Genomic DNA, 13,567 nt, shown 5'->3' with positions numbered 1-13,567 from the left:
CAATTTATAAAAAGGGGCCAGAATAAACTTACTTTATTTATTTATTTATTTATTTATTTATTTATTTATTTATTTATTTATTTATTTATTTATTTATTTATTTATTTATTTATTTATTTATTTATTTATTTATTTATTTATTTATTTATGTATTTGTTTATGTTTTTTCCTCTCGTTTTTTGTGACTACCAGGGGCAAGAGAATCATGAGTTTAACTGCATCATTGATCTGGAGAAGTACAAGATTGAAGACAATCTTCCTAAGGGTCGGAGTGGAAAGGTGAGAGTAAGCGCGTTCTGTTCTGAAAAAAGAAACACTTACTTTAAAGAGGGGCTCTAAGGTTAAATTGAGTTTTGTGATGCACTCATTTTCCAATAAATGGTGTAAAATGAGATTATTTTTTATACCCTTTCGGGGTGAAAAGGAAATATGACGCCATCAGACAGCAAAAACAATTGGGTCTGTACATTCCAAAAGGGAATGTCTGCGCCAGTCTTTTTTAAACATGTGAAGTCACAGGCCCTTTTTGAAACTTCGGCTTCAGATTCGGTTCAGGCTAGCTTGGCCCTGCGGTTATTTTGACAACTGCGCGTGCTTTTCGTATGTACAGGGCTTGCGATTAGAAGACGGTGCCTGAACCCGAATCCAAAGCCGTGTATCAAAAAGGGCCACAGATTACATTGCCTATAATAGAATGACTTAAAATCCAATCTTGAATAAGCTATATAATCCGTCAATCCCTCTCTAATCCCTTGATCCTAATATTACCATGTCCCTCGCAAGTTGACTCTAAACTACCAACCCCTCCCCTCCCCCTCCCTGTCTGTCTGTGCATGTGAAAAGCCTTGACCAAAAAGGCCCTCCTAGTGACTCACATCCTGTGCACAATTACATCAAACTGTTAAGCTTTAAAAACCTCTTCAAAGCCTTACTAAGCAGAATTGGCCAAATGAATTTCCTGCAGCTTATGCTGCTCCTAACTGGTTCCCTGTCAATATTTGCTTAGCGAATATTTGTTTTAATCAATATACCCTACTAAAGAGCTTTCTAGAACATGACAGTGGAAATGACATTTCCAATTAGTAAGAAACTTTTGATTTGACTGTGGAGTTGGTATTTACATGTACTAATGTTGAAACTTTTGGTTTTGTTTTTTAATCAGTGGAATTGGTGCTTTTGGCTGACACCAGTCAATAACAACAATGATGATGTGTCCCCAGTTGAAGTGTCTTGTAAAACGGAAGATATGATGCTGAAATGGGTGGAGAACATCAGGCTAGCACAGTGAGTACATTCACCTTTTCCTTACCAGGCTAGCACAGTGAGTACATTCACCTTTTCCTTACCAGGCTAGCACAGTGAGTACATTCACCTTTTCCTTACCAGGCTAGCACATTGAGTACATTCACCTTTTCCTTACCAGGCTAGCACATTGAGTACATTCACCTTTTCCTTACCAGGCTAGCACAGTGAGTACATTCACCTTTTCCTTACCAGGCTAGCACAGTGAGTACATTCGCCTTTTCCTTACCAGGCTAGCACAGTGAGTACATTCACCTTTTCCTTACCAGGCTAGCACAGTGAGTACATTCACCTTTTCCTTACCAGGCTAGCACAGTGAGTACATTCACCTTTTCCTTACCAGGCTAGCACAGTGAGTACATTCACCTTTTCCTTACCAGGCTAGCACAGTGAGTACATTCACCTTTTCCTTACCAGGCTAGCACAGTGAGTACATTCACCTTTTCCTTACCAGGCTAGCACAGTGAGTACATTCACCTTTTCCTTACCAGGCTAGCACAGTGAGTACATTCACCTTTTCCTTACCAGGCTAGCACATTGAGTACATTCACCTTTTCCTTACCAGGCTAGCACAGTGAGTACATTCACCTTTTCCTTACCAGGCTAGCACATTGAGTACATTCACCTTTTCCTTACCAGGCTAGCACAGTGAGTACATTCACCTTTTCCTTACCAGGCTAGCACATTGAGTACATTCACCTTTTCCTTACCAGGCTAGCACAGTGAGTACATTCACCTTTTCCTTACCAGGCTAGCACAGTGAGTACATTCACCTTTTCCTTACCAGGCTAGCACAGTGAGTACATTCACCTTTTCCTTACCAGGCTAGCACATTGAGTACATTCACCTTTTCCTTACCAGGCTAGCACAGTGAGTACATTCACCTTTTCCTTACCAGGCTAGCACAGTGAGTACATTCACCTTTTCCTTACCAGGCTAGCACAGTGAGTACATTCACCTTTTCCTTACCAGGCTAGCACAGTGAGTACATTCACCTTTTCCTTACCAGGCTAGCACAGTGAGTACATTCACCTTTTCCTTACCAGGCTAGCACAGTGAGTACATTCACCTTTTCCTTACCAGGCTAGCACAGTGAGTACATTCGCCTTTTCCTTACCAGGCTAGCACATTGAGTACATTCACCTTTTCCTTACCAGGCTAGCACAGTGAGTACATTCACCTTTTCCTTACCAGGCTAGCACATTGAGTACATTCACCTTTTCCTTACCAGGCTAGCACAGTGAGTACATTCACCTTTTCCTTACCAGGCTAGCACAGTGAGTACATTCGCCTTTTCCTTACCAGGCTAGCACATTGAGTACATTCACCTTTTCCTTACCAGGCTAGCACATTGAGTACATTCACCTTTTCCTTACCATAACCCCTCTCCTTTATCACTCAAGCCTGACCACAGAAACCATTTGTCATAAAGCTGTAGTTTTGTCCGAAATAATACAACTTATTGATGAAATTTTCTTTAAAGTTTTGGCCTTGATATCTCCTAGTTCATATAGAAGAGTAATAGTTGTTTTGGTTTCATTCTTTAGGGATAACATTAGTCCTCTTCCAAACAGTCAACACAAGTACGTCTACACAAGCTTCACCGATCCTGCATACTGTAAAGTCTGTAAAAAACTTCTAAGGTAAAGTCAAATCTTGAGCTTTTTGATCGCCATCTTTACCTGGTTCCCAGAATACACGTAATGATCTGTGGCTGTAACCTATCATTTCATATTATATGATCAGACTATGTTCCAGCCTCCGACTGCACTCAAATTGGCGGCTGCAGCTACGGCTACGGCTGGATCGTCACATCGTCATGCGCTGAAATTTAGGACTTTCTTAGCAACATCCATGGCAACAGTCATAGCTGTAGCCATAGTTTGGAATTGGCGCTATGGCTACAGGATGTTGCTACGAGCATTCTATGCTTCAACACTAGTTCACTTGACGACCAAGCTGTTAGCCCCCCAGTGTAGACCATCCTCAGTTTGTTCTCATTAGGACAGATGGAAGCAAATGAAATATGCTTCTGTGTCATAAGTTTTCAAACAGAAGTTTTAATAAGTATTCTGTCTAAAACAGAGAATTGTTTGTGTCTGAAATGTTGTTACCTCTCTTTTCAAATTGTTTTGCACCACAGAGGGCTTTTCTTCCAGGGCTACAAATGCAGTGAATGTAAGATCTGTGTACACAAAGAGTGCCTCAAATCTGACAGCATTCAATACTGTGAGGCAAGGAGATCCTCAAGAGCAAGCGGCTCAGGTAAAACTCAATCATGGGGATTGGTAGGGTGATTGGTGGTGTGGGGAAGGGGGCCCTAAACAATTAACCATTCGCGAGTTAGATTTTGATAATGTGTGGTACAATGACTTGCTTTGTCACAAGTTCTAGCTTAACTTTGAATTCCTTAGTCAACCCAGTTGCTAGGTTTCATGTTGTCTGGTTAGCTGTTGTAAAGTTACACAAGAGATGGCGAATGCCCATACACAAGTCTGAATGAATGATTTTTCAGTTGGTAACCTTATTCTGGATCGAGCATCATTTTTTTGTGCTTTGTGTTTTTTTGTGCTATATGAAGCAGTCTTATGAAATTGTTAAGCCATATTTTAATGAGTTGGAATGGTTTATAAGTTGCTTATAAATTCCTTGATTTCAAATCACTTCATAAAATAAATGCAGAATCTATTGCTCTCTATAGGTTCACAGATTGTGAAAGGCAGCAAACCTTACAGAGGTCAACCTGCTCCACCAAGCGGCTGCAAAGCTCTTACATTTGAACTGAATGATGTGATTGAGGTGTTAGACAAAGAGGATGTCACATGGTGGAAAGGGAGATCCTTAAGAACCTGTGCATCGGGTTATTTTCCCTCACGTTTTGTGGTAGGTACCCATATTCAAAACTACATACCCTTTCCCTTTATTTGCAATTGTGTCCCTTCCAAGAGACCCTACAAATGTATCTCATTGAGAATATGCTCTGCATTTATGCGTCAAGGAAAATCCTGCTTTTTATGAGTGAATGCATCATCTTCTATAAGATAGTGTGATGCAAACTGCTGCAGAACATTAGGTATAAAAACGTAAGCTCATTAGCATTTTGCGCAAAGGGACCCACATTCAGGACCCAAAAGCTGGAGTTTGGCGTGTGAATTTTGCCAAAGATTCCTGTTAGTTGATCTTTTATTGGGAATAGTTGACTTGAATGTATTTGCATTGGTTTAGTCCAGACGTTCCAATCCATGTCTGCTTAACTACAGGATTTCATGTAGAACACAAAAACACTGTAAATCCGAACTTGCAGAAAAACCTGTAGATGAACAAGAAATTTTTGGTGCATCTTTATACTCGAGATCAAATGTAGATTCATTGTCTGCTGTAGTTGGCGTCAACCACTGTACATTATTTCCATGGTGCTCTGTTTTTGCCTGTTATCCATTCATCAATATTTTGTTTCTTAAGGTTCCAAAGAGACAGAGTACAGTTAGTACGGTAAGCTTTATTTTACTTCGCATCCTCCTGCTTCATCCTGCCTCCACCTCCTCTCCCCTCTACCCTCCTCATGTATTGCTGCAAACTATGAGCTCAATGTTTTCAGAGAAAGAACTCTCTTGCCTTCACCTTGTTGAAAAATGTTTGTGTTTGGTTACGGTAGCACTGTTTGTAATACTTCTCTAAGAGCATGCATACATCAGGAAAACCATACTTTGTTGAGACTTAGTCCATTGTTTGTTGATATTTACTAGGGTTTCTAAAGATCTTCCTTTTTCTTCTGCATGTGAAGCACTTTGTTCAAACTATAATGTTTGCATTTGTGTTGAAATGAATCACCTTGGGGACCTCATGTAGGATGAAACTGCAAATTTCATCTATCGTAGTTGGCCATCTTGGACTTCCCTCCACACACACCCATTCCAATCAGTGTAACCGGGAAGTGGCTAGAAAGATAAATGGTCTGGTTCATTTTTTAATGTAATGAGAATTGTCATTTATGATACAGGCAACAACACCTAGATAATGGCGGCTTGATAGAAGGCTACACTCAGTTTCACTCAATCATTAAACTGTATTTTTAAGTCCTTTTCATTTTGTGGAAACACTTTTTGGTTTACAGAAAACAAACTATGAGCCTACAACTCTCACTGGCAACAATCATCCACATCAGTATGTGAGTCAAAGTGCCTCCAAGTCCAAACTACTGGAACAACAATGGTAGGTCTAACAAGTACACCATGTGACATGTCTCATAACATCTTATCCAAAGTGCTTCAGAGCCTGAACTTCCTGAAGGCTTGAATGGAAGAAAACACTTTGTCTAGTTTTATTTGTATAACTCTTGATTATAGTTACCATGAAAAATAAGTAGAAGTTGCATTTCTCATTGTGAAATATCACCCAAAGCATGTTTCTTCTAAGGGAACTCTTCCTCAAACTATTTGATATTTTCAACAGCTGCTTGTCATCAAGTAAGTTTTTATGGTCTTTAATAGGTGGGTTGCACACGCGTCATCAACTGCCATATTTGATGATAAACAATGGAAATGTGTAGCCTCTGCGCACAACTCTCAGCTAATGATAGCCTTGCATGCGTGCACATTTCAATCGAAGATGATGGTCAATGACGTCATGTACAATCCATCTACTTGTTGAGTATTGACTAATCTGTGAGGTAGTATGAAGATAGTATCTTTTGTTTGTAATCTTGTAGGTATGTGGGTAAGATGGATCGTGGGACAGCCATTGAGCAGCTAAGGGACAAACCAGATAGCTGCTACCTGGTACGAGATAGCGTCAAAGATGAATTTCAAACACATGCCATCACTATCAAGTAAGTTTTCATGCAGGCCTGTGATTTGTATTCCTTTCTTGGTTTTTTTTCTTTGAGTCTGCACAGTTTCTGAAACAATGAGTATATAATGATGAAGATGCAAAATCTTTGGACTTGTTCCCTGGGCCCATTTTCTTGTTGTTGCTTACTGTAAAGTTGTAGGACAGTCAATGTTTTATACAGCACAAAGAAGTGCAGAATGGGAGTGTACTGGCTGAATATTCTAATGCACTGGATTTCTCTCATCGTGCTTACAAATTGTCTGCTAAGTAAATATGAGCAGCATACCATTCATAGATGGCACATGGAAAAGGTTGTTTGGCTGGTAATCATAATTATATTGTGCTTAGTTACTTTTTGGGCATAAGCAGCTGTATGATAGTGGGCCCGGTAAGCAGCGCAAGAAAATTAGGACCAGTACACCAATCTTCACTTCCAAGAAATGATGGAGAATTTTAGAATGTTGCATTAGAATCATAAAATCATCTCAACCACAAGCTTATAGTGTCCTTTAAAGGAACTTGTGAAATCCTGATTTTTCTTCCCTTTTTGTTCTATTTGTTCTTGAAGGCATGACAACCAGGTCAAGCATATTAAAGTTCTGTTCTACATGGGCAAGTATGGACTCGTGGATAAAGACTCCTGCGACTTTCAAACATTACCAGAACTTGTCAAGTTTTATACTGAAAACAGCCTGAGTGAAGTCTTCAATGGTCTCCATTCAACACTCAAGATCCCGCTACGAGCGCAACCCCAAAATGGTATGGCATCCCTTGCTATATAAATCCTGTAGGGGTCAAAGGTCAAATAAGAGGGCATGTCCTTAATTGACATTTTCCATGTTACCATTAGTTACACACAAATTTTGTTTTTTAAACCAAACCAGCTTTCCGTTAAGTACTTTTTTATAATTTTGTTACGGAAAGAAACTTGGCTCATAATATCAACCAAATGAGCCAAATATGGGCTTATAGTGAAATGATTGATCTCTCCAAAGGAGAAACAGTGGTGTTGCATTTCTCCCATTGACCACATCAAATCCAAAGGAGAAACAGTGGTGTTGCATTTCTCCCATTGAGCACATCAAATTTCAAAATGAGGTTGCAAGTAAATAATAGTCAGCTGCCTCTTTATGAAACACACATTTTGAAGTATTAATGTTATTCTGTATACAGTGTACCAGACTAAAAATTACCACATAATGCAAAATGTACATTTTGTTGCTTTTAGTGTGCAGTCACTTGGCTGTGTAACTTCCTATTTGGTCATTAACTCTCAATTTATTCCTAATTTCAGGACCCAGTGCAGCTGCAACTCCAGCATTCAACCACTTAGAAACCAACCATGTGGATTCCTTCAAAGCAAAACAGGCTGCTCCTTCGCCTGAAATGAACCGACAGAACCCCCATAAACGCTTTACAGTCATTGGTCATGCGAGGGCCATCTTCAGCTTTACAGCGCGTGAATCATGTGAGCTAGCTCTGCAAAAGGATGACATCGTTGATATTGTCAGCAAGGCTGGAGGAACCCGAGGCTGGTGGAAGGGATGTGTTCGGGGGAAAGTAAGATATGTATTATGATAAGGCTTATCTATAGGAGACTTTGAGAGCCTTTTTTGCGGCCTTGAGCGTGCGCGCGCATGCTCAGTATTGCGCGGGTAGCTCTGAGCACGTGCAATACTGTGAAAAAGGACCGTCTAAAAGTCTCCCATTGGCATGTTGACTAGTTTATTGTTGTTGGTCTGTTTTGATTTTTCTATTTCCTTTTGCTTTGCTATTTCTTCCTCTACACAGTCTCTCATTATTTTTTCTTTTCTTGATCGTTGCAGATTGGGTACTTCCCATCAACCTATGTTGAGGAGGAGGAGTAAGGATGGAGAGTCACCTCTCAGAACAGGAATTCTTAAAAACACTCTATTTGTCAACGGCAGAATCTACTCCAAAGATCACAATCAATAACTCTCCAGGAATCTTGCTGTTGTTCATGATGTATCTCATGTATGGAAACGTTGAATTATTTTGGATTTTGAGTTGGTAGTTAATATTTCTCATAATAGACTCCTTGTTGGACAGCTGCTCTTCAAACTTCAGTTCCCTTTCCGTTGGATGTCCTACACAAAGTAAAGTATCAGACTGCAGTTCAAGTATAAACACTGCTCAGTTGTACATTAAAGGTTGTGCGGTGAATGAAGGGAGGTTCAATCCTGATATGAGAGACATCTCTGTGATGAGAGACAGTTTCCAAGATGGCAACTATCTCTCCCTCCTTCCATCATAGTTTCAATGTCCTCTCTGCTGCAGTGTTGTAGGATGTTCTTGTCAGGGTCTTCGTGAAAACATTCTAAACAGTGTGGGAGACTACTCACAACATTGTGGCAGACTACTCACGACATTGTGGCAATGTCTTTCTAGAGTTCTTTCTCAACAGTATGTTAGATCCTACTCAGAAATCTGGGGAGGTCTTATCATTGGAGCAACTCTATGGAAGAGCCTTCTCAACACTATGGAAGAGCCTTCTCAAATCTATGGAAGAGCCTTCTTGACACTTTGGAAGAGCCTTCTCAACTCTATGGAAGAGCCTTCTCAACACAATGGAATAAAGATCCTTCTCAACACTGTGGAAGAGCCTTCCCAACACTTTGGAAGAGCCTTCTCAACACTATGGACGAGCCTTCTCAACACTATGAAATAGCCTTCCCAACACTTTCGAAGAGCCTTCTTTACACTGTGGAAGAGCCTTCTATAAAAAACACTATGGGAGATCCTTCGCAACACTTGTGTGGTCTTCTCAAAGAATCTTGGCTTCAGCATTGGAGATTCTTGTCAACATATTTGAGGAGTCTTCTTAGAGATCCTTTTCAACAGCATGGCTGAGTCTTAGCATTGTCTTCTCAAAGAGCTTTCCATGACAATGCTTACTACTCTGCAGTATGGAGAAGTCTACATGTGGGAATGTTATCCTGCAACCAGCAGCCTCCCAAGACTTTATGTTATAACGATTGTTTTGGCAGTTAAATGCTACTTTTTAATGGGAAAATAATTGCAGTGTTGGCGGTTATAATCCTAGATGTTTTTCTAGTATCCCATTTTTAAAGGGATTTTTGTTTCTTCTATGATATCACTGGGTGCCTTGAGCAATGACCATCATGTTCTGTCCAACAACTACTTTATAATAATGCAAACCTCTAGAGGCAAGTACTCTTAGATTTGTTTTTGTGTTAGAGAAAGGTGTTGCAATGCCAGCTTTATTGTGCGGGGATTGGAAAGCTGGTGTCTGAAGTGTGTGAAGGAATGAAAGCAAGTAAAAAAGCTCTCAAAAATAAAAGTACACGATTTCTTGTTTAGTTTTATCAGCAAGATAAACTGTGATAATGTTTTCATTCCTTAAATGGCAAGTTTAATGGTTGCAGTTGTCCTGTTTTCGCATCAACCAGTGAAGGGCAAGAAGGTTTCCATATTATAAGTCACATACCTCAAAGATGAGGTAAGCCTTCCATTATTGATCAAGCTTTAAATAGCGAAGCACCACTATCGGTCAATGATGTGCCAACCTTTGACCTCAGCGTGGAGGCTGTTTGGATGTACATGTGGCCTAGTGCAAGTGGTCTCTTTGCAGTTCCAGTTAACGAGTTCAAAGATAAAACCATGGTGTATTTTTCCATAAGCCCTTCATTGCATTGTTAGCCGTAACTTCTGCATGGCTAATAATGCATTGCTATAGACTGTCCTTTATATATACATTTCCAATCCTGCGATCCAAACATGATACCTGTAGACACATCGCAATGGAGCTATGTATATGGTGCTACCCCAGACCCCTCCAGATTGCACTTCCACCCTACACAATTTTATTTAATTCTACTGGAAGAAACAAAATTATCATCATGCCTTTTTGTATGAAATTGTTTTTTTATGTACTAATGAAACAATGCTGTTTTGGTAAAATTCAAAGAAAAGGCAGGGAAAACAATTTTGCAAAGAATGTGTGGTGCTTCTCCCACAGGCCTTAAGAAATGACATAAAAACTACTTCTGCATTTATAGGGTATTGGGGAATGTGGATTCTGCTTATTGAGAAAGAAATTGAAAAAAAAACTGGCAATCACAGCTTGGGTAAGGGGGTTAAATTTTCTGTTTGTGTGTAAGCCAATCAGAAGGCAGTGGCAATGACAACTTGGGCAACACCTGGCCAATTAGCTGTAGATGATAACCATTCAAAATGACAACAAAGCCATTTAATGTGTCTATTCTTGAAAAGAAACTTCTGTTTCTTATGTGGGGTTGCTATGGGAGTGACACTACATATCAAAACAAAATACTAGCGATTTAAGTGACATATATAACAAAGGTTCAAGAAGGCTAGAAAAATATATGTATACTTTTCACAACAACTTTCCACTCTTTACAAAACCCACCTACCTACAACGAGTTATAAGAAGCTTGGCTTCATTGCACTGTAAACCACCCAACTTATAGTTTCTATTTTGTTTGAGTATAATGCATCTCAAAATGGTAACTAATTTATATTTCATATTTTTGATAAGGTTGAAATCATGTAGAGTAAATGAATTAAATACGCATTGTTTTATTTTATCAGGAACAATCTTTAATCATGTCTAAGTAAATAAATTATGCACAGATTGCAACAACAATTAAATATTAAAAAGTCATATTTTGTTTTTGTAAAAAAAATGGTGTATAATAATTAGCTTTCATCTTCCCAGTTTAACACTTTCTGTTTGTTTTACTTTAATTCTCATTTTATGTTGTACTTAAACAACTCATGGCGTTCATGTACTCAATAATAATGTAAGTAAAGATAAGCCAAATACAGGATTGAATGTTTAAGCAAAGTTACTTGGTTTCATTGCAAACGACTGTAATGGACTATACATGATGTACATATTGCAATATGGCATTAATTATGGCAATGTTTAGGAATCCAAGGTAGTATCTCTTACAGGAAAATTGCTCTGGTAGTGGGAGACTTTGGGACAAAGATGGTAGCTTCAAAGGTGACCAATATGCTTGAATGGTATACTATCCCATAGAATTCAGCAATCAATACACTGGTTAATTTTCAGCAATTTTTTAGAACAGGGTATTTACCTGGAATATCTGTAGCTGGTTTACAAACAATCCGGTCGTTTTTGTTTAAACTGAATCAATGCTTTATATATACCGTTAAAATTGGAAGAGGTTCGAAAGGTCTACGGGTTATCCAGACCCCAGGTCTGTTATCCAGACCCCTACCATAATATCCTCAATCAAAATGGCCTGGTACCAGAATCAAAGATATCAAAAACAGGGTAACGTTGTGCCTGAAAAGTGTCTTTGGCTTAATCAATGCATCTATTATCTGGCACTACAGCCAGAGTCAAGCATGCTAACTCTTTGCACCAATGTAAGGCATGCTAACCCTGTACTTTTACATGTATACAGCCAAACTGATATATTTTACTACACTTAACTTTGCCATGTGTGATGGCAGCTTTATTTTTGCATATCGTTTGTTTTGTAAAGTCTGAGGTTTAGCTAATTTAATGGATTCCCCTAGTTTTGAATGCTTACCTTGAGAAAGTCTCTTACTGAAGAGAATAAGACATAATTTGTAATGTATCGTTTTGATAATGTGAATCAAAGTGATTGCATGTTACCATGTTAATTTGGATTTATCCTTATTGCTATTTTATCAATAATATTATTTTGTGGTAATGTACACTTTTGAGGCAGTTGATTTTAAGGACTCATGACCAAGTCCTTATTTCGTGAAGCTCCTTCAAGCAATTAAGCCAGTCACAAATTGATTCTACTTACCACTACAAGGTTACCAACCAAAAAGTTGTGTAACAATAATTACTATTTGTGACTGGTATCCTGCTAATTTCGTCTGAGCTGAACATTTTAAAGAAAGTTAATATAAGTATAGCTGGCATCATTGGTATATTGTTTTCTTATTTCGAAATCTGTTTCAATCTGCTAAGAACAGACTGAAAGAATCCTGCTCAGGATAAACAGCTTACATCAGCCAAAAGAAAATGTAATTTTCATTATTGTGATTTAAGCTCTGATACCATGATCAATATAATCAAATTGCTGCTGTATGACAAAACTGGTCAATTTTAACCAAGTACATAATAATTATTAAGCTTGGGGGCAATAAACATTTAAAAGGGTGTTTTTATTTGTGTGTTTTTTCTGTAAACCATGTTTGTGAGTACAAAATACATAAAAGATGTGTTCTTTCTCAAAACAGCTAAATTTTGTGTCACCTGTGAGTACACCATGGTGGCCATATTGGAGCTTATGTATGCAAATCAATGAGTTTCAGAGTGAGGCAATAATGGTGATGTAAGGGGACTTGACCAACAGGGCAACCAGGAGAAAACAAAACAAATTGTAAATGTAACTTAATCCATAATCTTTCCGTATGTTTCTTTTTTGTTAATTTGTACTGGAAGCAACCTTATGTGTAAATTATGTATAAGAATTGATGTATACATGTAGTTACATAGAATGAACTAAATATATAAAACTGATTCTTAAAAGGCATCATTATTGTACAGTCTCGATTTGGAAGGTATATCATATGAGCAGCATGAGAACATCATGACCCCATGTACAGCAAATTTTGGGTCACATTTTTTGTATAAAAGGAAACAAAAAAATGCCGGCAGGATTTCGATGATAATTAAGGACATTTGTTTTTGATGATAAAAAGAAGTGGCTGATTTGTTTTGCAGTATACTGGTAAAGAGGGATTCTCTCTAGGATTTTTAACAATTATTTTCTTCTTTTTTTCCTTCTTTGTTTTATTAATTATCTTTGTTACTTTGTAATAGGCCAGATGAAGTAAATGAAATTATGATAAAGTTGGTTTGTGGGGAGGGTTGTTTTATCATTATTTTTTTGCTCAAAATATATTTTGGACTTTAACATTCCACAGTCATACTTTGTTTAGTTCTTGCACTACATCAATAGGCCACTGTGTGGTCTTCACTTTTAAAGGTACAGTAAAAAGTAGATTGGAAAAAAAAGCGCTTTGGAAAATATTTTGTAATGCATTTTTGGTATCGGAATGTAAAAGAAGATGCGGTCATCATTCAGAAACTTGTCGCAGGAAATGCCAAATATAGGAGCACATTTAAAACATGATTTTCACAATATTGATTTCCGCCAAAATATTATATTAATCGGTGCTGTAACACTGCCCATTTTTCCTTCATCTTTTCTAACTATCTCTCTCTCTTTTGTTTTATTTAAAAGTCAAGTTTGCAGACTATTCAGTATTTTCCAATGAAAAAATGTTTTGGGTAAAGAACAGTCACTTTTTACCAGAATACTTGTGATTTAGTTTGAATTAGTTTTTTTCCCTGAGCTGTGAATAAAATATGAAGGACTTCCAAATTTTACTCAGAGTAATGATTTTGTATAAATAG

General features: G+C 38.1%; 1 protein-coding gene across 3 annotated transcripts in view; it reads left to right on the top strand.

Annotated features, from left to right (window-relative positions):
* The window catches only part of LOC117302911 (guanine nucleotide exchange factor VAV2-like), a 38,983-nt gene extending 25,447 nt beyond the window's left edge, over positions 1-13,536 (top strand). For 2 of the 3 annotated variants that reach the window (XM_033786889.1, XM_033786888.1), the window contains 11 exons: positions 193-279; positions 1,163-1,284; positions 2,850-2,945; positions 3,446-3,567; positions 4,004-4,185; positions 4,765-4,794; positions 5,417-5,514; positions 6,011-6,130; positions 6,701-6,891; positions 7,427-7,692; positions 7,959-13,536. In XM_033786889.1, coding sequence (XP_033642780.1) covers positions 193-279; positions 1,163-1,284; positions 2,850-2,945; positions 3,446-3,567; positions 4,004-4,185; positions 4,765-4,794; positions 5,417-5,514; positions 6,011-6,130; positions 6,701-6,891; positions 7,427-7,692; positions 7,959-8,000 — 1,356 coding nt within the window. In that variant the 3' untranslated portion in view covers positions 8,001-13,536. The remainder of the gene's footprint in view (positions 1-192; positions 280-1,162; positions 1,285-2,849; positions 2,946-3,445; positions 3,568-4,003; positions 4,186-4,764; positions 4,795-5,416; positions 5,515-6,010; positions 6,131-6,700; positions 6,892-7,426; positions 7,693-7,958) is intronic. The other variant, XM_033786890.1, reaches the window with a different exon arrangement.
* Positions 13,537-13,567: the final 31 nt, after the last annotated feature.

This window comes from Asterias rubens, chromosome 19, assembly GCF_902459465.1.
Source record: "Asterias rubens chromosome 19, eAstRub1.3, whole genome shotgun sequence".
In the NCBI taxonomy this organism is placed as follows: Eukaryota; Metazoa; Echinodermata; class Asteroidea; order Forcipulatida; family Asteriidae; genus Asterias; species Asterias rubens.
Note: the sequence above shows the minus strand (reverse complement) of the source record. Positions and strands in the feature narration are given on the sequence as shown.